The sequence below is a fragment of the Oncorhynchus nerka genome, linkage group LG1 (assembly GCF_034236695.1).
Source record: "Oncorhynchus nerka isolate Pitt River linkage group LG1, Oner_Uvic_2.0, whole genome shotgun sequence".
NCBI classification, from domain to species: domain Eukaryota; kingdom Metazoa; phylum Chordata; class Actinopteri; order Salmoniformes; family Salmonidae; genus Oncorhynchus; species Oncorhynchus nerka.
In genome coordinates, this window is record NC_088396.1 from 18,393,914 (window position 1) to 18,415,525 (window position 21,612).

A 21,612-nucleotide genomic window follows, 5' to 3' on the forward strand; every position below is an offset into this window, starting at 1 on the left:
CAACTACTTGGTGATGTTTTTGTACCAGTGAGTTTTTGGTTTAGTAGGCTATGTACTGTTTGTGTCTTTTGAATTCCGATTTTGTCTCACATTTCTTTAAAATGAAAAAAAAAAAAAAGTTTGTTTACTCCTGTGGTTGTTTTCAGACAAATATGATTCAACTGATTCAATATGATTCAACTGAATGCTGACGTAGAATGTAGAATGTCATCTAACGTTGAAGTGGCCTTTTGACTGTTTGAATGCAAAATCAGACAAAATTAGATTGAGACTTAGTCCAGCTGTGCATAGTGCAACATCTGAACTTTTAAATCGAATCAAAGTAAACTTCATTGAAAGTGCATTTTAACATCACATTTAGATCGATGTTACTTAGAGTGCGTCTCTCTAAAACATTGCTGGGAGAAATTCTCATCTTATCACAGCGTAATGTATTTTCTCTAGTGACAACCATTTAAAGTTAATCCCAAACTTTACTTAAGTTTGCTATTGTGGAAACGTGAAAGCTTTGTGTGTGCGTGTGCGTTTGTGAATAGTGTTACAATGTTTATTCTCCATCTCCCGGGCTTACATTATGGTACTAGTATTACATCACCGTCTTCGGTAGAGACATGTAGCCTGTAGAGGCTGGAGGTTGATGTAGCCTGTAGAGGCTGGAGGTTGATGTAGCCTGTAGAGGCTGGAGGTTGATGTAGCCTGTAGAGGCTGGAGGTTGATGTAGCCTGTAGAGGCTGGAGGTTGATGTAGCCTGTAGAGGCTGGAGGTTGATGTAGCCTGTAGAGGCTGGAGGTTGATGTAGCCTGTAGAGGCTGGAGGTTGATGTAGCCTGTAGAGGCTGGAGGTTGATGTAGGCTGTAGAGGCTGGAGGTTGATGTAGGCTGTAGAGGCTGGAGGTTGATGTAGGCTGTAGAGGCTGGAGGTTGATGTAGGCTGTAGAGGCTGGAGGTTGATGTAGGCTGTAGAGGCTGGAGGTTGATGTAGGCTGGAGGTTGATGTAGGCTGATGTAGGCTGGAGGTTGATGTAGGCTGATGTAGGCTGGAGGTTGATGTAGCCTGTAGAGGCTGGAGGTTGATGTAGCCTGTAGAGGCTGGAGGTTGATGTAGCCTGTAGAGGCTGGAGGTTGATGTAGGCTGTAGAGGCTGGAGGTTGATGTAGGCTGTAGAGGCTGGAGGTTGATGTAGGCTGTAGAGGCTGGAGGTTGATGTAGGCTGTAGACACACAGGATGTACATTATGCTGTGTCTATGATGGAACACTGCTCCAGATGATTCATTACACACTTGAACATTATTACTATTATAAACAGTTTACCAACGTAGAGCAGTAAAAATAACTGTTTTGTCATACCCGTGGTATACGGTCTGATATACCACGGCTGTCAGCCAATCAGCATTCAGGGCTCGAACCATCCAGTTTATAATGTACAATATATGATAGCTTGTTTCAACCCAGACTTCTCCTGAATATAGCAGCATCTGACCAGCATCTCACTATGCAGAGCATTGTATCCTTCATCTAAATGTTTCTCATTAAATCTCATTGATATGTGTTTTGTGGGGACGCAGTGTTTCTCAATCTCACAGGACACAGAGAGGTGAACCGTCTAGCTTTTTCTTGACTTTGTGTTGTAAACAGACCAAAACTACCCCGTCTCAGTCAATCTGTTTGGGGCTTTGGGGATTTCTTTGCTTTGACTCCAAACTCAAGACGGTTGGGCCCCTCCCTTAACACAGTTTCCCCCCCCACAAGGTCAGTGTTCCCTCCTTCATTCCTCCTCCCTAAAATAAATGTTATGCGTCAGCCAGACAGTCACTCACAAAGTATTGACTACCAATCGCTGTCCATGGTGCTGAAATTGCGACATGTCTATGCGGCTGCCCATCGAATCGATGATGGGCTTTCTGTGGTGCCAGGGCATGTAGCTTATAGCTTTACTTTAGCTGATGGATACATGTTTATTGGTAAGCCTATTTGGTCTGCATTTTCTCATGTTAAGCCTAACATAATTTCAAGAAGCTATACATGGTGTCGCAAGTTTGCCATTTAGACTGCTGGTTGGCGGCAAAAATGTAATTACTTGTTCAGTAATTAAAGTTGGAAATTCAAATATTACAGATTGTATAATAAATGTTCGGTACAACTGTATACTAATCAGCAGCCAATAGATTGTTCTGTATAGCTGTCCTGTATAGCCTTCCTGAACCTGCATGACATGAGCCTGCATGTTCTGGTCCTCTCTCCCAGCTTTGATAGAACGTTTTTGTGCGTGAAACCAGTCTATTAATGCCAAGTAATACTCAAAACACTATCTTACTAGGGAATGCTTCATTATGTTGTGTAGCCTACTATCTATAGCTATATAGAGTATTTAGGTGTTATTTAGCTGCTAAAACGTTCATAAAAAGGTAAGGGACTGTTTATATTGCAATGACAACTCCAACGGCGGTTCACCAGTATGAACAATATTGCAAACCGCTTTTTTTTTGTTTGAGCCCTCAACAACTGTCGCCCGCTAAAAATGATCATCTGTTTTCATCAGCCAATTTATTGGCTGTCCAGTGTCCAGACAACCTGTCCCACAGCTTCCTATACAATGAATCTCTTTCCGTATTGAGGCCGGTGATTAAGGAGAATGCGAGATGCATAACTGCTGTATTTGAAGCACCACTCCATTCTACCCAGTTTCCCTGATGTTGCTATGGTAATCAAGCTGTTTCCCCTGATGTTGTTATGGTAATCAAGCTGTTTCCCTGATGTTGCTATGGTAATCAAGCTGTTTCCCTGATGTTGCTATGGTAATCAAGCTGTTTCCCTGATGTTGCTATGGTAATCAAGCTGTTTCCCTGATGTTGCTATGGTAATCAAGCTGTTTCCCTGATGTTGCTATGATAATCAAGCTGTTTCCCTGATGTTGCTATGGTAATCAAACTGTTTCCCCTGATGTTGCTATGGTAAGCAAGCTGTTTCCCCTGATGTTGCTATGGTAATCAAGCTGTTTTTAACCATCCCTTTAACTGCTACTTCTGCGGGGGAGATCGTTTTCTAAACTCAAACTCAGAAAGAACGACCTAAGAAGAATTAGACTCTCGGTCTGATGTGAGCTTTTGAACACCTCCGCTCATTGCCCTGGTGCCGTCGTAGCCTTGACCATGGTATTTGTTCTGGGGCGGCAGGGTAGCCTAGTGGTTAGAGTGTTGGACTAGTAACCGGAAGGTTGCAAGCTCAAACCCCCGAGCTGACAAGGTACAAATCTGTCGTTCTGCCCCTGAACAGGCAGTTAACCCACTGTTCCTAGGCCATCATTGAAAATAAGAATTTGTTCTTAACTGACTTGCCTAGTAAAATAAAAAACATTTGTTCACCAATATCCCCTTACTTTCAATCAGTTCAATTATAGATTTTTCAAGGCCTGAGGCACTTTGATCCATCACATTCTTGCCCAAGAAACAAATACTTAGCTTCCTAGTACATATGGACATTTTTTGGAGGGTTACTGTCAAAATTATTTATCACATAAATAGAAAATTGACATCAATGACCGGTGCATGGGCCCCCCAAGTTTGTGTATCCCCGCTCCTTGCACACCTGTGGATTGGCCCTTGCGTAACTGACCAGGACATAATAATGCCCTCTAGGAGAAGACGACAGACACAGAAGCACAACAAAGTGTCTTAGGTGGAGTCCATTGTTCCCATTTGTCTCTGGTTTAGGGCAGAGCAATGGAGCCTTTCTGCATTGTGGCACATGGAGCCTGATTGGGAATAGTGTTTTAGAGGGTCGGGTCCACTGCTGGGTTGAAGCTATGTCTCCTATTCTAGGATAGTTATTTTTTACCTTTGGGGATATGGTGTGGTGTTTTAGTGAGTGAGCAGTGCTGGGGGACATGCATGTCTGGCACTGGAGTGGCTAACTGGAGACCCAGGCCGGTCTTAGAGAAGCAATGATAACTGTTAGCCAATAGCTATTAGCCGTTAGCCACAGATGCTAATGTTTCATTAGCAGGTGCTAATGTGCATGATTGACTGGTCCCTCATGCTCACAGCTTGACTCCAGCTGGTGTCCAGACATTCTCTCTTTCTCTCTCTCGCTCTCTCTCTCTCTCTCTCTCTCTCAGCTCACGGTATAACACTGTTTGCCTTTGGGCTTAACTACCTCTGGGAAATGGGTGTGGGTGGAGGGGTGGAAAGGAGGAGGAGGAGGAGGAAAAGAGGAGTATAGTACCAGCAACTCACCCTGTCTTTCTTTATTGGCCACCACTGTCTTGTTTCTTTTTGATGCTCCCCAGGCCTCCTCTCCCTTCATACTGCACGGGTCACTTAGCCTGTTGAATAGGCAACTCTCTGAGCTGGGTATGGGTAAACACAGGGCTAAGGTTTACTGGGGAGGTTTGGTTACAGATAAGAGGTATAGGTACACATACACAACACATACACAAACAGACCCGCACACATGTGCACACACGCAATCATAGTAGCATGCATGTACTGTATGTTTCATCAATGTTACACTTTAGCCCTGTTTTAACATATAGCCATATGCACACACACACACAGTTGTGTAAAGTATTAAGTAAAAATACTTTACAGGACTACTTAAGTCGTTTTTGGGGGGTATCTGTAATTTACTTTACTATTTATATTTTTTTTACAACTTTTGCTCCACTACATTCCTAAAGAAAATATGTACTTTTTACTCCCATAAATTTACTCTGATCCGCAAAGGTATTCATTACATTTCGAATGCTCAGGCAGGAGGACAGCAACATGGTTCAATTCACGCACCTATTAATATAATGCATAGTCTTCCCTACTGCCTCTGATCTGACAGACTCGCAAAACACAAATACTGCATTTGTAAATGATATTGAAGTGTGCGCTTGTCTGTCTGTAAATGTTCAAATCAAGAAAATCGTACCATCTACTTTGCTAAATATAAGGAATTAGATGTTCAGCGTTTACTTTTACTTTATTATTTTACTCAAGTACGACAAATCAGTACTTTTCCCACCACAGTACTTAAGTACTGTACATTTAAAACCCAATACTTTTAGACTTTTACTCAAGTTGTTTTTTACCGGGTGACTTTCATTTTCTAAAAAGTATGACAATTTTGTCTTTTTTTTCTTCACACAAGCACACGTACATACACACACATCCTTTGGGCTCCTTGGGGGATTGCAACCCGACACTGCCTTCATACTATCTTAATAGAGCCTTTGGTTATCTCGTCCTCCTCTTTCCTGTTTTCTGTCACTGGACATTATCTAACACAGATACACATCACCCGCATGACAAAAACATCCCTGTTTTATTTTAACAGGTTACACACAGTCACAGACAATGACCAACATGAAACAACTTTTTCATCACTTCAACACAACATACAGTGTACATATGAAGATAAGGAATCCGTTTCTTGCCCCCCCCTAACTGAACAAGGCCAGCTAGTCTGAGCCCGAGGAATTAGTTCTATATTAGGACAATAGAAACTGCTGATTCACCGCCCATGCTGCACCCAGCCAACAGCCTGGCAACACATACACACACACCGCACAACACACACACCATACGACGCACACACCGTACGTACACCGCACACAGCCAACAGTCTGTCATGGCCGTGTCTCCCTCTGTCAGCTTCACCGCATAGGGTCCTTTGAATGGCTTAATTGCTGTCCAATGATGTGCCTGAAGTAATGAGGGACCACAGTTGAACAGGCAGGAGCCATGGAGGAAATGGGACTTTGTTTGGTTCTTTTCATGAGGAAATCGTCCTTTTTAGTGGAATGCCGGAGTGGATTGTCTGTAACTGGGTTCTCTGCAAATTTCAAAGTACTCTATTGGGCCCTATCACTATTACACAGGCCTATGTCAAGGGTAACTATCAGGGTATAAGCTGTGTGTATGGAAATGATGCCTTTTAAAACGAGGTCATGTTGACCAAGTGTACGCTATTTGTTAGAGAATGAAGTTGATTTGAACAGCACTTAATGGGTCTGATGGCTTTGAGTAGGGATGAACCTCAGTCGGCTTCTAGGCAGGAGATGTGGAATGAGTGGCTGCTCGTCCTCCTTGGGTCCTCTCCAGACCACAGCCACGGCGAGCCGATCAAAGCATCGCCTCATATGGGCCTCAGGCTTTTCCCATGCAGCGCTATGAGTTGAACGGAGCTTGATTGCTTTTCCTTAGACAAAAAACTTAATCCAGAGTGAAACCGTAGCTCTACATTGAGAGAGAGACTGTGGCTGTGACGCATGATTGTGTACACGTGTGTGTGTGTGTGTGTACATGTGCGTGTGTGTGTGTGTGTGTGTGTGGGAAGATGAATACAGCAGATGAATACTGACTGAAGGTATCTGACCATTCTATAAGAAACCCCTTTGTAAAGACCTTGTCTTTCCAAACCCCAAACACGTTTTCCAAGTGCTGTCTCATAAATCTAGAAGGTGAGCCATCATTGATGTATTTTCAATGTCCTCCACTTTGAAATAAAGCCTCCATTAGCACCGAGTGGGCTTCTTTGCTGACAGCACAGTAAGTGTTTCGGGGAGATACAGCAAGGCTTTAGACGGAGGCAAAGGCATGATGCTCTAGGGACTTACTCAGCAGAAGTCAGCCCCAGTTTTGCAAAGGCATCTGATTCACACAGGCTTCTGTCCTAACTTAAGTGGACTGGATTTAATCTACTGTAAATTCAAAGCCAAATCTGTTCCTCACTTTGTAACCATATTGTCCTGATTTGCCCTTGTGCTTAACAGTTACAGCGGCGTTTCACAAAAACCTGCCAATGGCCACTGAAGGCCCAGTCAATAGTTCAGCCATTAACTCTGTCCAAATATAGCCTGTGCCAAAAACATCTCCATGTACAGGTAGGGATCTAAGTAGCCTGCTCTCTAGGGGGGCTTGGAATGGCTTGGCTCAATGCCAAACTCTAAACTCTGTTGATTGATTCCATTAGTGCCCAAGGTTATGTTCTCACTGAACGCCGTCATCATCACAACGTTATTTTCTATGTAGCACGGGTGGCCAGTGGACCGTGAACCCTCCACGATAGTTCTGGTTCGTTTGGAAGTTGGATTGTACTTACACACACACACACACACAATTACACAGCGGGGTCAAAGGTAACACTGGGGGAGCATCTGGAAGACAGAACCTCTAAACATTCACATCCAAGTCAAAACAGGACATTAGAATTATTAGCTAAGTATGTCATACACATCCTCCGGAGCGAAGAAGCTATCTTGACACACTGTTCTCCTGTCACCGAAGGCAAATTTATATTCCGGAATGACTTACCGGTCGTTTCAGGCTATACAATGTGTGAAAAGAAGCGTTTATGTCCAACTTTTCCTGAGTTGACTGAATTCACACCATATCTCCCTGAAGGTGAACTGCCATCTCGGCTCATGCGGTAATCTCGCTTGGACTAGTAAGTGAGCTTCTGAAAATGTGCATTTAAATGTTTATTTCTACCATAGTTCACACATTGTGTAGCCCGAAACAACTGGTAAGGCATTCCGGATTATAGATTTGCCTTCGGTGATGGGAAAACTTTCTCACAAATAGGTTAACTGGAGGGCTGGTAAATATGTTTTCGTTGTATGTGATGTCACCTTCAGCGATGGGAGATCTGTGTAAAGGTCTCCCGGAGTGAAGAGGTTAGGAAGATAATAATTAACTTCCAGTAGTTTGAGATGTGATCTCAGAGGGAGCATGATATCAAAGACACACACACATACATCATGTGGTGACAAATACTTTGAGACAGACAGGTCATATGCCATGGCACGATCTCCCTGCTGGGAAATTAGACAGAGCAAGGTGTCAGGAATGATGACGGGGCCCCTGCAAATATGGGTATGATCACACAGAAAGGCATTTGCCTCCTGCAGTGAGGGAGTCAAGAAAACACAGAAACAGAAATAGGCTGTAGATTCTCTATCTCTGTTTGGAATTTGACCCCCCCCCCCCCTCCTGCTACTGTGACTATCCTAAATTTAAGACCCTTAATATACAACTTGAGGAGGGAGAACTAAAGCATGGCTAAATCTGACCTGTGAGCATCTCAGCCTAGAATAATCTTCAGCACTTACTTTATAGCTTAGAATAGTCTGCCATCGTCATTATTAACTCTGAGTGGACTGAGCAGCGCAGAGCTGTACAAGGATGATGAATGATAATGCTGATGATGATGATGAGAGAGTGGAAGAGAGAGAAAATCGGACACAGAGGAGGGAGACCAAGGGAAGGGGACTGTCTTGATTCCGATTTGACATTATGTTGTGTACCTCGTGTTCTGTTGCTGCTGAATGTGCTGTGTTAGCGTATCAAGGTTTTATCAGCACATGAACTAGTGTGTTGGCTAGTTATGCTTACCGCTGAGTCTCGTCTTAGTTTCATGTATGTTATCAGATTGGAAGAGAGAAGCAGTATGTTTGTTCTCTGTTCCACAATAAATCCACTGTGATATGCCTAAGAGATGGCTAAGTAAGACGGCAGCTCAAACAGAAGAGTTTGAGCTTAGTAAGGAAATATCAGTGCACGTTGTGTGTACGTAACAAAACTAGAATGTGCAGAAGCAAAGGCTGTGTGTGTGTGTGTGTGTGTGTGTGTGCGCGTCCGTGCATCATCTCATTGGTACCCTGCTCCAGATCAGATACTATTGAGCACCTCTTACTTTCACCTTCATCTCTCTTTTCTGGTTCTTTCTCATCGCTCCCGCTCATCACCTTTTCCTCTCTCTTTCTTTTCCTTCTCATTCTTTCCTCCCAGCCCAATGCAGGGTGTGGTTCTTTCTTTCACAGGAACAGCTTTTTTCTATTCCCTAGTGCTGGCTCAGATAGCTAGTAAAATGTCAGTCATTGGACTTAGTGGCTCTTTTCCATTGCATGAACGTTTGTGACAGGAGCCAACATAAGGAGTGGCTCATTTCTATGTGTGGGATGTGGGAGGTGTACAGTAGTGTCTGTGTGTGTGTGGTGGTGGGGGGGGGGGGGGGGGTTCTGTGTGTGTTGACTGTGGCTCGGTTCTTGACTGTGTGTGAGAGAGAGGGAAATAGAGGGAGAGAGAGAAGTGATGTCACTCAGTCAAACACATACTATGGTGTGTGTGGCTGCCCCTCTCCCCACACAGACACACAGAGACAGTTGTAAAGGTTCATGGGACTTCACAGCAGTAGCTCACTTAGAGTAGCTTAGACCACTAGTCCACAACAGCAGCGCCTCTCACAACACGATTAGCCTCCTGAGCCAAGAGAATCCCCCCTATTCAGCTCCACAATGTTCTGCTCCGGGGGCTCCGCTTTAGGGTAGCACTAGGGGTTTTCCCATATTCCTCTGGACTGTACCAACGGCCGCATTCACAAAGGTAGGGGAGCTCCTTTCACGCTTTCTCTGTTGTGCTTTTGGAATTCCTTCTATTTTGTAACATCGGAAACTTACTGAAAGAAAGATCCGGAACCTACAAGTAACTTCCTTCCCAAGTGATTTGCCATGTGTGTCTGTCTTCACTATTAATACTGGTTGTTCAGGGATGATGTGTTGAGCTGCACCGGTTGATTTACTCTCGGTTGCCAGTTGTGTCACATTTGGCCGTAAGCAGGTGATTAAAAAAAGGTGCTAAAACAGATCTACTCAAAGAGCTACTCATCTTTCAGGACATCTATGTCTGTAGGACATATACGCATGTGTGCGTATCCCATTTAATGTGGTCACTTGACCCTTAGAAGGGACACTAAGAGGTAAATAAAGACATGATGATGACGCCTTTCTTTGGTTTTGCACCACAGTCTATGAGTTGAACTCTTCAGACGTCTGGGTTGAAGTTGTAGCTCAAGTTTTGGGAGACTTCACTGTGACATTGGTGTCTGCTACTCTTCTGTTTGCATCTGCCGGAGGGACAACAAAGGTATTTATGCGGCCAACTGTGTCAGTTTGGCCATTCAGAATGTAATATCTGTGACTTTCTTTGTGTGGTAGAAGATGGTATGCCTGTTTTGTTTCTCTAGAACCTTCCAGACATCTCAGTAAAGGAAGATGTCGTCCACGGCAACAGAGTAGACGATGGGGAAAATAATCCCTTTTTCCAAGGAATGCTGCTCTTAAAGGAAGTCCTGGACTGTGGCCTAGGCCCGGTGAAAGGAAACAAACAGGCTGTCGAGACATCAGCCTGAGCCTTGAAAGGAGACATAAGCTTATTTCGTGCAGTTTCACAGGGTCCTTGTGTTTAACTCTTAAACGTTTGAAGTTGTCCAGCAAAACGCCAACCCCATTTCTACCAACTGAAATGATCGTTGAAGAGATTCTCAGATCCCAGATTCAGATTGTACCTTAAAGGGCAATTCCGTCACTTTTCAACATCATATTCATTCTCTCCAGCATCATACCAGTGTCTACATGTGAAAAGGGCGCCTTTTTTATGATCTGTGGTTAAAAAGATAGTCCTAAAAAAATGCTTCTCTGTGACATCACGGCTGTTTTCAAAACCTGCAAAGCATTTATAGCCATAGGGAGGGTATGTCACCATGTCACCACGAATCTCATAGTGTATGAAAATCGCTGTTTTTAAAATGTATAGATGCACTGTTTTCACACATGTAAGCACTGGTATTGTGCTGGAGATAATGAAAAGGAGGTTGAAAAGTGGTGGAATTTCCCTTTAAAGACAGGAGAAGGATTAACATAGGGGCTCTGTTTTCGGGTTGGCGTTAAGGCGGTGCTAGTGTGAAAAGCATGTTCGTTTGCAATTTTGTCATGTAAAAACTGTCTCACTGGCATTTTCAAGCCCTATCACCATTTACCAGTCTTGTATCAGCTCGCTAGCGCTCAGATGACGGGGTGGAAATATTGGAGGTGTGTCCTTAAAAACATGATCTGAAGTGCTAATTTCTGAAAAGCAGTTTTTTTAGCAGTAACGCAGTTGATTATGGCATGGATTGTGACAGCCGAAACGGAGACTATCCAGCCGTGAATCATACTGCCCATATGCGCATGGAACAAGAGTAGCCTTGGTGTGTTTTGGTGTCTGTATACTTAATATTTATTTGATTAAAACCAAGCATAGCCTTCCCTCCTCTCAACGAAGGCTTTTTTTAATCTACCCAATGGTCCCGTTTTGGATGTGTGTAAAACCCTCCATAGTCTGCATTGTTTGAATATTATATGACAACAGGGAGAAATGATGGTGCCTGTAAGTATTTAAAACGAGTTGTTGTTTTTTAAATAATTTGATTAGAATGATTAGTTCTCTTTTTAAGCCTTATCAGTAATTCATTGAATCTCGCTTATTGACAATGCCAAAGGCCAAGCCCTATATCAGTGTGAAGACATGCAATTACTTACAATGTGGATTAAATGGTTTTACGTTAACCTATTTAGAAAAGATGGGATAGGTCTACATTTTGTTATTTCATTTCTGTAAGCCATTTAACAAACTATAACATTGGAATTTAAGTTGATTCAAAGGCAATTTATAAAAGTCTGTAAATACACACAACCTGAAGCAACCACATATTTTGCCATGGAGCACGTTCTGATTGGCCAGCGAGGGGCCAAGCCTGCACACACTCATAACTTGTTTATTCATCAAAACCCAGCCCTTTCACTCCAACGCCAGCAAGTGTGCCGATAACTGTGATAGTGAAAATATCAAAGATGTCTGACTCACCCCTGAACCTATAGCATTACCGACTGCGCTTAGATTGACCATTACGTTAAGTTTGTTAAACTAGAGCCCTAAGTCTGGTATAATAGAGGGAAAAAGTATGACCTTGCAGTGATTTATGGGCAACCCTGCAGAGAAGGGTGGGTCAACCCACAGAGACAGGTTCAAAGGTCAAACCAGGGCATTATGGTCCTCACCAGGTGACCTGTAGCATCTGGCAGGATGTGGCTTCAGGGGACACAAGGTCAAAGGTCACGTCACAAGAGTAGGTAGAAGTTGCACTTATCCACTGAAACAGGGTCAGATGTTTCCTCATGTTTAAGGTTACGATTGGGAATAGGAGAATCTTATACTAGATCTGTTGATGGAAACGTTACAGAACCTCATAGATCAGCTGAACAACAACAACAGAGCCGGTCTATGGACTTCAATGGAATTCACAGAGAACCATTCACAGAAGGTTTTCTGAAGGCTCGTGATGTTCACACTGTTTTTTTTAGAATGGCATGCTCTGTTTGTGCACTGCTGTTTCCAGATGTACAAAACCTACGCACACTGTCTCACACAACACACACACACACCTACACACACACACTGCTGTTTCACCCATACAGGCTTTGCTGTCTCGCCAGCCTGTAAAGCTTCATGGGAACTGTGTGGGGTGAGGAGCTAGAAGCTTAATCAGATATAACTTTTTGTCGATGCTCACTTCATGCCCTCTGATGGAGGCTGGAATGCTGAAATGTGCTGCTTTTTAATGATATGTTGTAATAAGAAGCATTATTCATTGAACTTCCATTGTCTTCCTCCAAGAGAGACTAAATATGAATCTTTGTATGGCACTGTTGGCATTGTGGTTCCCAATGTGAGCTTGCATGGCAGGGCAGTTTAAATGTCATGCTGCATAGAGCCAGCTGCTGTGGGCATTGTGAAGAGCAGTTTGCCACTGGTAGTTTTAGGTGGTCATCCCCTTCACTGATGTATTGTGACATTGACCTGACCTTAAGGAATTAATGGGAATAGTGTAGGGCGTGTGTGTGTGTCTGTGTGTGTGTGTGTGTCTACACTTGTGTGTGTGTGCGTGCATTGCGTGTGTTTGTCCACATTTGCACAATAGTGAATGGCGTACGTGTGATTTAGAGTTGTGTGTCTTTCTCTGCGTTTTTTGTCTGTGGTAGGAAATGTTTTGCTTCTATTCCTAGGGGGCAGGAAAGGCCTTCAGGGCTTACTTACTTAGTGAGGCAGTTTTTCCACGATGACTCAGTGCTTCTGGATGGGGCTCCCTCTACCTCTTGGGAGGTCCCCTGGACAGGGGGTGGGGCTGCCCTGTGTGTGTGTGTGTGTGTGTGTGCATCCGTTAATGTTTAAGTGTAGTTAAGTGTAGTTGTGTGTTCCAGGATGATGTACCAATGATCCATTGCTTTTCTCTGAGCTCATTCTGTAAAATACCTCAATCGTCAGCGTGCCAGTTTTTTTCCATCAGAACCGGGTGATGTGCATTGACATAGATAATACATAACATACTCTGTATACAAACACAAACTAATTTCCAATGCGTTTCAGGTGGCGGTGATTGGCTTGAGAAAGTGCAAGCCAGGCTTCTGTGATTTCATCCTATTTTCCACAGCGCATGCCACAGCCCCATTCTCATTTCCTGTCAGAGAGAGGCTGGTAAAATAGGCAGAAGTGTGCCAGTATTCAGTTTAACTGCGGCTGTTTTGGAATCGCCTGCACACTGACAAATTACACTTTCCCCACCTACTTCTCTTTTGTCCCTTCCCTGCTCTTTCCCTTTCTCGCTTTCTCAATTATACTGGATTTAGTTGCTTTATCAGTATTACAGGTCTGTGTTGCTGAAAAGTAATGATATTCGCTGTACCAAATGTCCACAAACCTTTGAATGATATACATTGACTGATGACATTTTTGTGTGTACTGGCTCTTCATCTTGATTCACATTAATTGAATGATGACCATTGTACATAATATACTGTACAGTGTTGTTTCCCTCTTTGTAAACGCCCTCTTTCCGTCTCTTTCTCTCTCCAGACGTCATACACACACAGGGCCCTCTCGACGGCAGCCTCTACGCTAAAGTTCGCAAGAAGGAGTCCATCGAGGGCTCGGTCACTGCCAACGGCCTCTCGCCTGCCGCCACCGAACACGTCCTACCTGCCGTCGACCAGGTCCTTCCCACGGTCGACCAAGCCCTGTCGGTAAGCAGCGACTCTGGCAACTCCACCGCCTCTATCAAGACTGACCGCACCGATGAGCCAGCCCCGGCAGCAGCAGCGCAAGTACCCCAAGCAGCCCTTGCAGTGAGCCAGCCACCAGCGACCCAGGAAAAGGTCGCAGACTCGGGCACGGACCCGGCTGTCCAGCCCATCAGTCCCCAGGAGAAGCAGGAGCTGGAGCAGCTGCTCAGCGGCCTGGAGGGCCCCATGCACCGCCAGGGCTACCTGTCCTCCCCATCAGGTGGAGGGACAAGTATAGGACTAGGGGGAGGAGGAGGAGGAATACTTCACCTGGTGCCGGCCCAAGTTCACGTGAACGGCCACAACAGCAGAATGGACAGGGAAACGGATATTCTGGATGACGAGGTAGCACTGCCTACCAGCCAGGAGGGCAACAGCATGGATAGCCTGGGCACCCTGTCGTCCCTGGAAGGGAGAGCTACACCGGCAGACCTCTACTATCAGGCTGAGACGGTCATCAATGGGCAGCACGAGGTCACCTATCTGGAGAGGAGCATCCCCCCGGAAAATGCTGTCATCAATGTCGCCATACGCTCACAGGATGTGGCCGCTCAGGTTCCCGTCACATTGGTGCGAAGCCTATCCTCAGCTCAGGATGGGACAGGCGAGTCCATCCCCCCGGCGAGCGATTATATTTTCAGCCAAAACGGGAACCTGTATCGCTCGCAGTCGTTCGGTGCAGAGCAGAAACCCCTCCCCAGAGCTCCAGCACGTACCACCAGTAGTCGTGATGCCGTCCAACGGGGGCTCAACGTGTGGCAGCAATATGGCGTCCCAGAGGAGCCGGTGATGGACGGCGTCCATTTTGGCCCTTTTCCACCATCCATGCCTCTACAGAGCCACCACAGCCTGCCACAGTTCCCCCACCACCAGACTGCCTCGCAGCAGGAGATTGAGCAGTCCATTGAGGCCCTCAACCTGCTGATGCTAGACCTGGACCCAGGCTGTCCTTTGGGGCAGGTGCCCAAGTCCCTGAGCGCTCCGCCAGGGGATAATGGGGTGGTGGTGACCATGCAACCATCCTTCTCCCAGACCCAGGCCAGACCCTCCTACCAGGCCGACTCAGCTATCTCGGGAAGCCATGCGCCTCGCCTTGCCAATGTCCCGCTGAGTTCCTCCCCCATCCAGCTGTCCACGTCACCAGAGCCCTCTGCCGTCCAGAGACCCACAGCCATCTACCAGCCTGGTCCCACTGTAGTCTCCGTCCCTGGCTTCCTCACTGAACCTTCCAGCCAAGGGGAAGCCTGGACCAGTTCTCCCACCCAGGTCCCCACTACCGTTGGCCAGCTGCAGCTGAAGCCAATTAACACATACCCCCCCAGCACAATTACCTCGTCCCTGTCCCCAGAGCTCCAGCAGAGTCTCAGTGCCATCTCCTCATTGCCCCAGCTGAGAGATGCCGAGCCTGATGAAGTATTCAACGTGGAGGGCTTAGTAGCCCAGCGCGTGGCAGGTAAGACTGCAGATCTCATGTGTTGTCATTGGCATATAGGTGTGATTTAATATACAAAGGAAACAGGAAGGTTATTCTCAAGTCGAGGATATATTAGGATGTTAAAAAAGAAACAAAAAGCTGTAATGAATATGTATGAAGTTCAAACAGAGAACATCTTGATAGTTTTCTCCCAAAACAGAGCATTTATTACATTTTCTTTCCTAAACTTCGTTTTTTTTAACAAGTTTGTTTACTGCACAAAGAGATGAACAGCCCACACAGACACCATCTCTCAGTACAACATGGAACTGTAAAACCCCCGGAGTAACAAATGAAATCCTCAGAAAATCCATTGTGAGCCGGGCTTGACTTTTCCTGGCTCAAAGCTCTGCCCTTATGATGGGATGCGTTGGCGTTGATATGAGCCATGTGAGGTCACAATGAAGCCATTGTACACACAGTGCCTCAGCTCGAGGATCCCCCGTAAGACCCTGCACTACACTGTATTAAGCACTGAGGCTTCCCAGAACTGACTGCTCCCAAGATGGAGGACACACCTACTAGTACATATGGTTCATTGCTTAAAGCATCTAGCACCCTGATAAAATAATGTTGTATTTCATGTAAATAGTGCTAAGAGAACTAAGCTTTTGTCCAATAGGAGGATAGCTTGTTATGTGAAGCTAGATGGACTTTACAGGGCAAATGGCTCTTAATAAGGCCACACAAACATTTTTATGACAAGTGGGGCAAAAGTATGCCAACAAGCACACGTTGACAAGGTTACACTGTCAGTGAGATCATGAAACCATTTTAATGCACTTCTTGGCATGTATATTGGTGGCCAACCCTTTTCCCGGAGAACAACACATCTACCTTTCAAATCAAGCCTGCGTCAACCTGCAGTACCATATATACCGCAGCAGTTATGCCAAATGACAAGCTTTCCAAACTGCACAATTTCAGTGCATCTTATCTCGTGACAACCTGCTCATCAGTTATGAGCTGTCTCCAATGGAGGAAGTTCGCTGGCGTAACCGAACACACAGGTCCGCAGTGTGGAAACCTGTCATAAATCAAAAAGTAGTGGTACAGAATCACATTGCCACGCTGTGAAGGGACATCTCTGAAAACAAGTCCAAGAAAGATACTCTCACAGTAATGGTTAAATGCATCTTCTTGGTTCTGAAATTAGTTTCAGTGAAACCCCATTATGGCCAGACAGCGAAAGTGCTGTTATTGTGAATTTTATAGACAAATCAATTAAAATATAATTTAAATAAAGTGCATAAAAAAAATGCCAAGCACTTTACAGTCAAACAACAACATGAAGGAAATAAAAGAGAAACAAGCAGGAAGAATAAAAAGCAGGAATAATATAAGCGAGCAGGGAGATCCTTCTGTCCTTGTTAGTTACTTGTCACACAACCACTTTGCTTCTCTGGACAGCTCAAGGCAACTGATAGTAGACTTCCTTATCATCTTGTGGTTGTCAGGAGATACAAGCCCACTTTGTCCACATGTACAGGCAGCTGTCCACCGAAACATATGTGACATGTCCACTTGGTTCTTATTTCTGATATTTCTTAGTCATTGTTTATCATAGATGTTTGACATTTCCATTGTTCTGTAAGCGATTATGATTTTTTTAAAATTATTTTCATAAACTAGCAAATAAACGTATTTTCTTCATTTATTTTTTCCCTTTCTGTGGACGATCTCATTATCTCTCCATCATTCTCACTCCTCTTCATCTTCATCCTCCTCCTCCTCTTTCTCCTGCCGACTCCAATCATGCCCCTACTCTACCTACCCAGAGTACTCAGCCAGAATGCGAGGCCAGTCTGAGCACCGTCGCTCCCTCTCCCTCTCTGGTTCGTTCCCCTCCTCCTCTCCTTCCCTGTTTCCCCTGTCACTGACTCCTCTTCAAAACAAACCTTTCTGAGTATCTATCCATGGCACTGCCTACCAGTTTGAGTTTGCTGTTTGCATTTGTTGCTTCCTGTTTATGCCCTTTCTGTCCGTTTCTACCTTACTCTCTTTCTTTCTCATTATCTATCTATGTTTTTTTCTGTCTTTCCCTTGCTCTCTTTTCCTCACTCCCTCCCTCTGGTTGTCTCTCTCGCTATGTCACAGAACAAACAATGTCCTCTAATGTCCAGTTTTTCCAATACACCGTCCTTCATCTGTGATTGATGGAGAGGACAGTTTGATATTTATTTTTTAAGGTTAAGGAATCGACCCAACCCAAAAATTGCATTTGGGTTAATGTTTAAGTTTTACAAGAACGAGATGAGGAAGCACAAAGATGGCTCTGTGCGGACTCGCAGCAGAGTGTATGTCACAAGATATTGTTTGCCAAAGCCAGGGAACAATACCCAAGGCCAGGAGACACTGGCCTCTTTCAAGGCTGCTCTTTTCCCCTTTCTGTTTTTAACATTATCATCGCAGACAAAGGGCACTAAATCTAGGGGGAAGATTGCCTTTTTGAAATATTCTGAAGGCCTTATCTGTCCGTTGGGAGAGATAGACAAGGACGCAGACTGTATTGTTCTGTCAGGGGCCTGGAATGATGTCCAGACTGCAGTACTGCACTGTACTCCCAAAAGCCAGAGTAGTCATTGAAGTCCAAGGACTGTAATGAATGACCACAATGACATCCATTCTATTAACATTGCTTCACTTCCAACAACTCAGGCCTTGGAGCAAAGATGGAGCATGAGTAGACCGGACATTCCCGGTGTAGACCGTTTAGAATGGGGTCAGACCTGGTCTACTGGGGGAAAAAAACACTCTATTTGGGTATTTATATACATACGTAGATCTGTTTCCAATCTATTCCGTACATTTCTTTGAAGGGAATTCCGATGAATTTCACCCCAGATAACCCTTCCGCACCATAAAATAGTCCCTCACTGGAGCGATGGATGCAGATGAAGAGAGCGATAGCCCCTTCCTTATAAAATGTCCTATAGTATGTAAAAAAAATATATATATTTGTGTTTATATGCTTGAAAAACAAGGGGGGGGAAACAAAACAATTCCCCAGATATGTCAGTCAAGGGAATCTCTGCTGTAACAGCTGGAAGCTATTAGCCATCTCCAGGGCAACGATACAGTGTTTGACAGGCTCCGCTGTAGAGCAGTGCATCCTGGGTCCATCTGTTTTGCTGTATCCCAGGCCCATTGCCATTCACGTGCCAGTGCTTAGGATTCATCCAACAATGCCCCTCTTCGATCCACAAATCAAAATAGAGCCCAGCCTAGACATGTGACATGACTGAAGCTGCTCCATTGGAGGCAAATCAAGAACGTAAAAAGATGGGCATATGAATGGCATGTGTGCAGGTTTGGCGTTTTAGGCCTATACTTGGATCTTGTCATGATACTGTTTTGTTATGCTGTAAATTGGGATCCAACAAAGCACACTTAGTGACACTAGATTTCTGTTGATATACCGTATATACACTGTTGTGCACTAGACAGACAGGAAGTTAGTTAACTTCTTAGAAGACTGCTCTCCTTTAATACCACTTTTTCCCTCAAATCTCTCTGTAGTTTTTACGTTCAGTTTAACGGTTGTGGAATATGGATATGCTTCATCACAGTCATGGATATTATTTGGAGTAAACACATAAGGCATGTCTGACTCTTGTGTGACCAAAGAGGCCATCTCCATTCTGACAGTAACTATTAGCCTCTTAGTTTCCCGCAGCTGCATGCTAATGCTATCTCTAACTCGCCCCCCCAGGTTTATCCTGCCAAAAGAGGCTGAGCTAGGGCTTGTAAATATTTTTCACTGTTTCCATAACGTTCGTCTCTCGAACTAGGGTGTGTTTGCATGCTTTTCCATCTTTGGGAGGGTATGTCAGAACTTCAGGCCTGGAGAATCCATGAATCAGATGAATAGTTTGTTTTTGCAGATAGTCAGCGCTAGCTACAGAGTACATTGTATAAAACGTGTTTATGCACAATTTTCAATGACCCACCAAGAAAATAATCTTTACCTTAAAATTGAAGAACCTAGGGTAAAACATATTTTTAAGAAAGGCTGGCTACGATACAAAACCAATGTGTAGTTTGCTTACATTAACCCAAAGTCTCTGACTACCAATGAACAAAAACAAGTTTCCATGCAGTAACTAACACATTAAGATAAGATCTTACGCAAATCCTTTTTGTCTTACACTGGCAGTGGCAGCTTCCTCTCTTTCCCTCCAAACCAACTCATTGTAATGAGTTTACTGGGCCTTTTGAGGTTCATCCAAAACATTAGCTACCGCCACAGAATATTACCCAGATAACAATAATTACAAATTTAGACTGTTTCACTGATGTACCTGCGAGTTCCTGATAATCTAGTGACATTCAACAAGAACATTGATCCCTACTGTTCCCCTCCAAACAATCCAGAGTGCCTGATTTTAATGAGAAAAGTTCTGGTTAGAGTGTTCAACATCAAGTAGCATGTTGAAAGTTCAGCTTTGCCATTTCTTACTGTTCACTTTTGAACACTTTGTGACTGTTTCCTTATTCTGATGTTTCTGTGGATTTAAAGGCTGTGCAAGACATTGCTGGTTTGAAGTGGAAAAAATGTGTTTCTAAGAGCATGATACTGATACAGCATGATATTTTTTTTCTCTCTCTTTTTTTTTTTTTTTACAAAACACTGTTCTGACAAAATGTGACCCCTGTATGATCTGGACAGGTGTCCAGTCCCATGGGATGTCATCGGACGAGACATTGGCCCTGCCCCGTCACCGCACCACCAGCGAAGGACAATGCCACAATGGCCACGATGAAAACTTCTCTTACGAACCCCCAGTCCGCTCTCCCATTCGCTGTGTCTCGCCGGAGTTCGTCAACACCTTAAATCTGAATCCTGGGGGGCGGCCCAAAGAGGTAGAATGCTCTGCCCACAGCCTCAACCTTCTCTAGTGTGTCTCACATAGGATGATATATGATTAGGATGACCATAATGAATATTTGGGTGTGTATGCGTGTGCGTGAATGTGTGTGTTTCTTTGTCTTCTCTTCCATCAGAGACACATGCACAGCTACAGAGAGGCCTTTGAGGAGTTGGAAGGTGGCTCCGTCAGCCCCACGCCCACTGTTGGTGGTGAGGTGTTCCCCCAAACCCCTGCCTTCCCCATCTCGCCGCAAACCCCTTACTTCAACCTGTGTAAGTCTCCCCTCTGGCTGGCTGTAGGCGCTGTGGAACTCAGGGGAATATAGGCTTTTACCATAGATCATATTCAAATACATTTATCCAAGAAGGGATTAGGATGTTATTTATAGGAATAATTAACCAGGAGTTACATTACCATGCGACTTGATCAGGAAAACCTCAAAAGTTGAACTCTCCAGGATATTATAGGATATGAGAATACCATGTTTTATTCAGGCATGTACAGGTTCAGAGTGTAGAAACTATACAACTGATATTATGGTCAATAACGTCATGGTGGCATTAGTCTAGCGCTGTCTGGTTGGTTTTCATTCTTGGACCATAACATGTTTCTTCTTCTTCTTCTTCTTCTCAAAGAAAATAATAGACTACATCTCCTAATCCCAAGTATTCTACCCCCTTTAGATGTAGGGCAATGAACTATATTTCCCACATGACAAAATCCATTTCAAACCCATTCAGACAGATTTGTAGGAAGTGCAGGATAGATCCTAATGACTGCAGAGGCCACACTGTCTGAGAGGCCACACTGTTTGCAATTGTGTCGGCTCATAGAAAAGTCTGAGTCATCCTATCAGACAAGAATCACACTTCTCTCCTGCCTTCCAGGCAGTAATTCAGTGGGTTTAGAGAATGTGCTGCCATCTACAGATCAACATATCCTGGGATCCCACCAGTCTTCTGATGCATTTAGTAGGCACGTATTTCATATGAAAGATGGGCACTGTTTAATTTTTTGATTTTATTCGGTGCCTATCTTCCACATTCATTTGGGTTAAGGCATTGAGCTGGATCTACACACAGAAACAATAGCGTGAGTTGTGGTTTCAAGCGCTTGACAAATTATGGAGTGAACTATCCCTTCAAATACCATGTCAGTTGCCAGCTCTACGAGTTACCTCATCTCCCCCTGGGCAAAGCCCTAAAAACACCCCATAAAAAGCCCATAGCATTTTTACCGCCCTCAAAGGTGTTACACCCCCCCCAAAAAAATACTCCATGCAAAGCGGGAATGCACTGAGTACTTATTTTTCCTGGCTAAACCATGACGATTTATGATATCTCTGTCCA

The 21,612-nt window shown here is 44.4% G+C and overlaps 1 protein-coding gene across 8 annotated transcripts in view; it reads left to right on the plus strand.

Moving 5' to 3' along the window:
• tns1b (tensin 1b) overlaps positions 1-21,612 on the plus strand; it is a 298,140-nt gene that overhangs the window by 248,853 nt on the left and 27,675 nt on the right. For 7 of the 8 annotated variants that reach the window (XM_065011762.1, XM_065011799.1, XM_029634666.2 and 4 more), the window contains 3 exons: positions 13,713-15,371; positions 20,062-20,255; positions 20,397-20,535. In XM_065011762.1, the coding sequence (XP_064867834.1) occupies positions 13,713-15,371; positions 20,062-20,255; positions 20,397-20,535 (1,992 nt within the window). The remainder of the gene's footprint in view (positions 1-13,712; positions 15,372-20,061; positions 20,256-20,396; positions 20,536-21,612) is intronic. The other variant, XM_065011831.1, reaches the window with a different exon arrangement.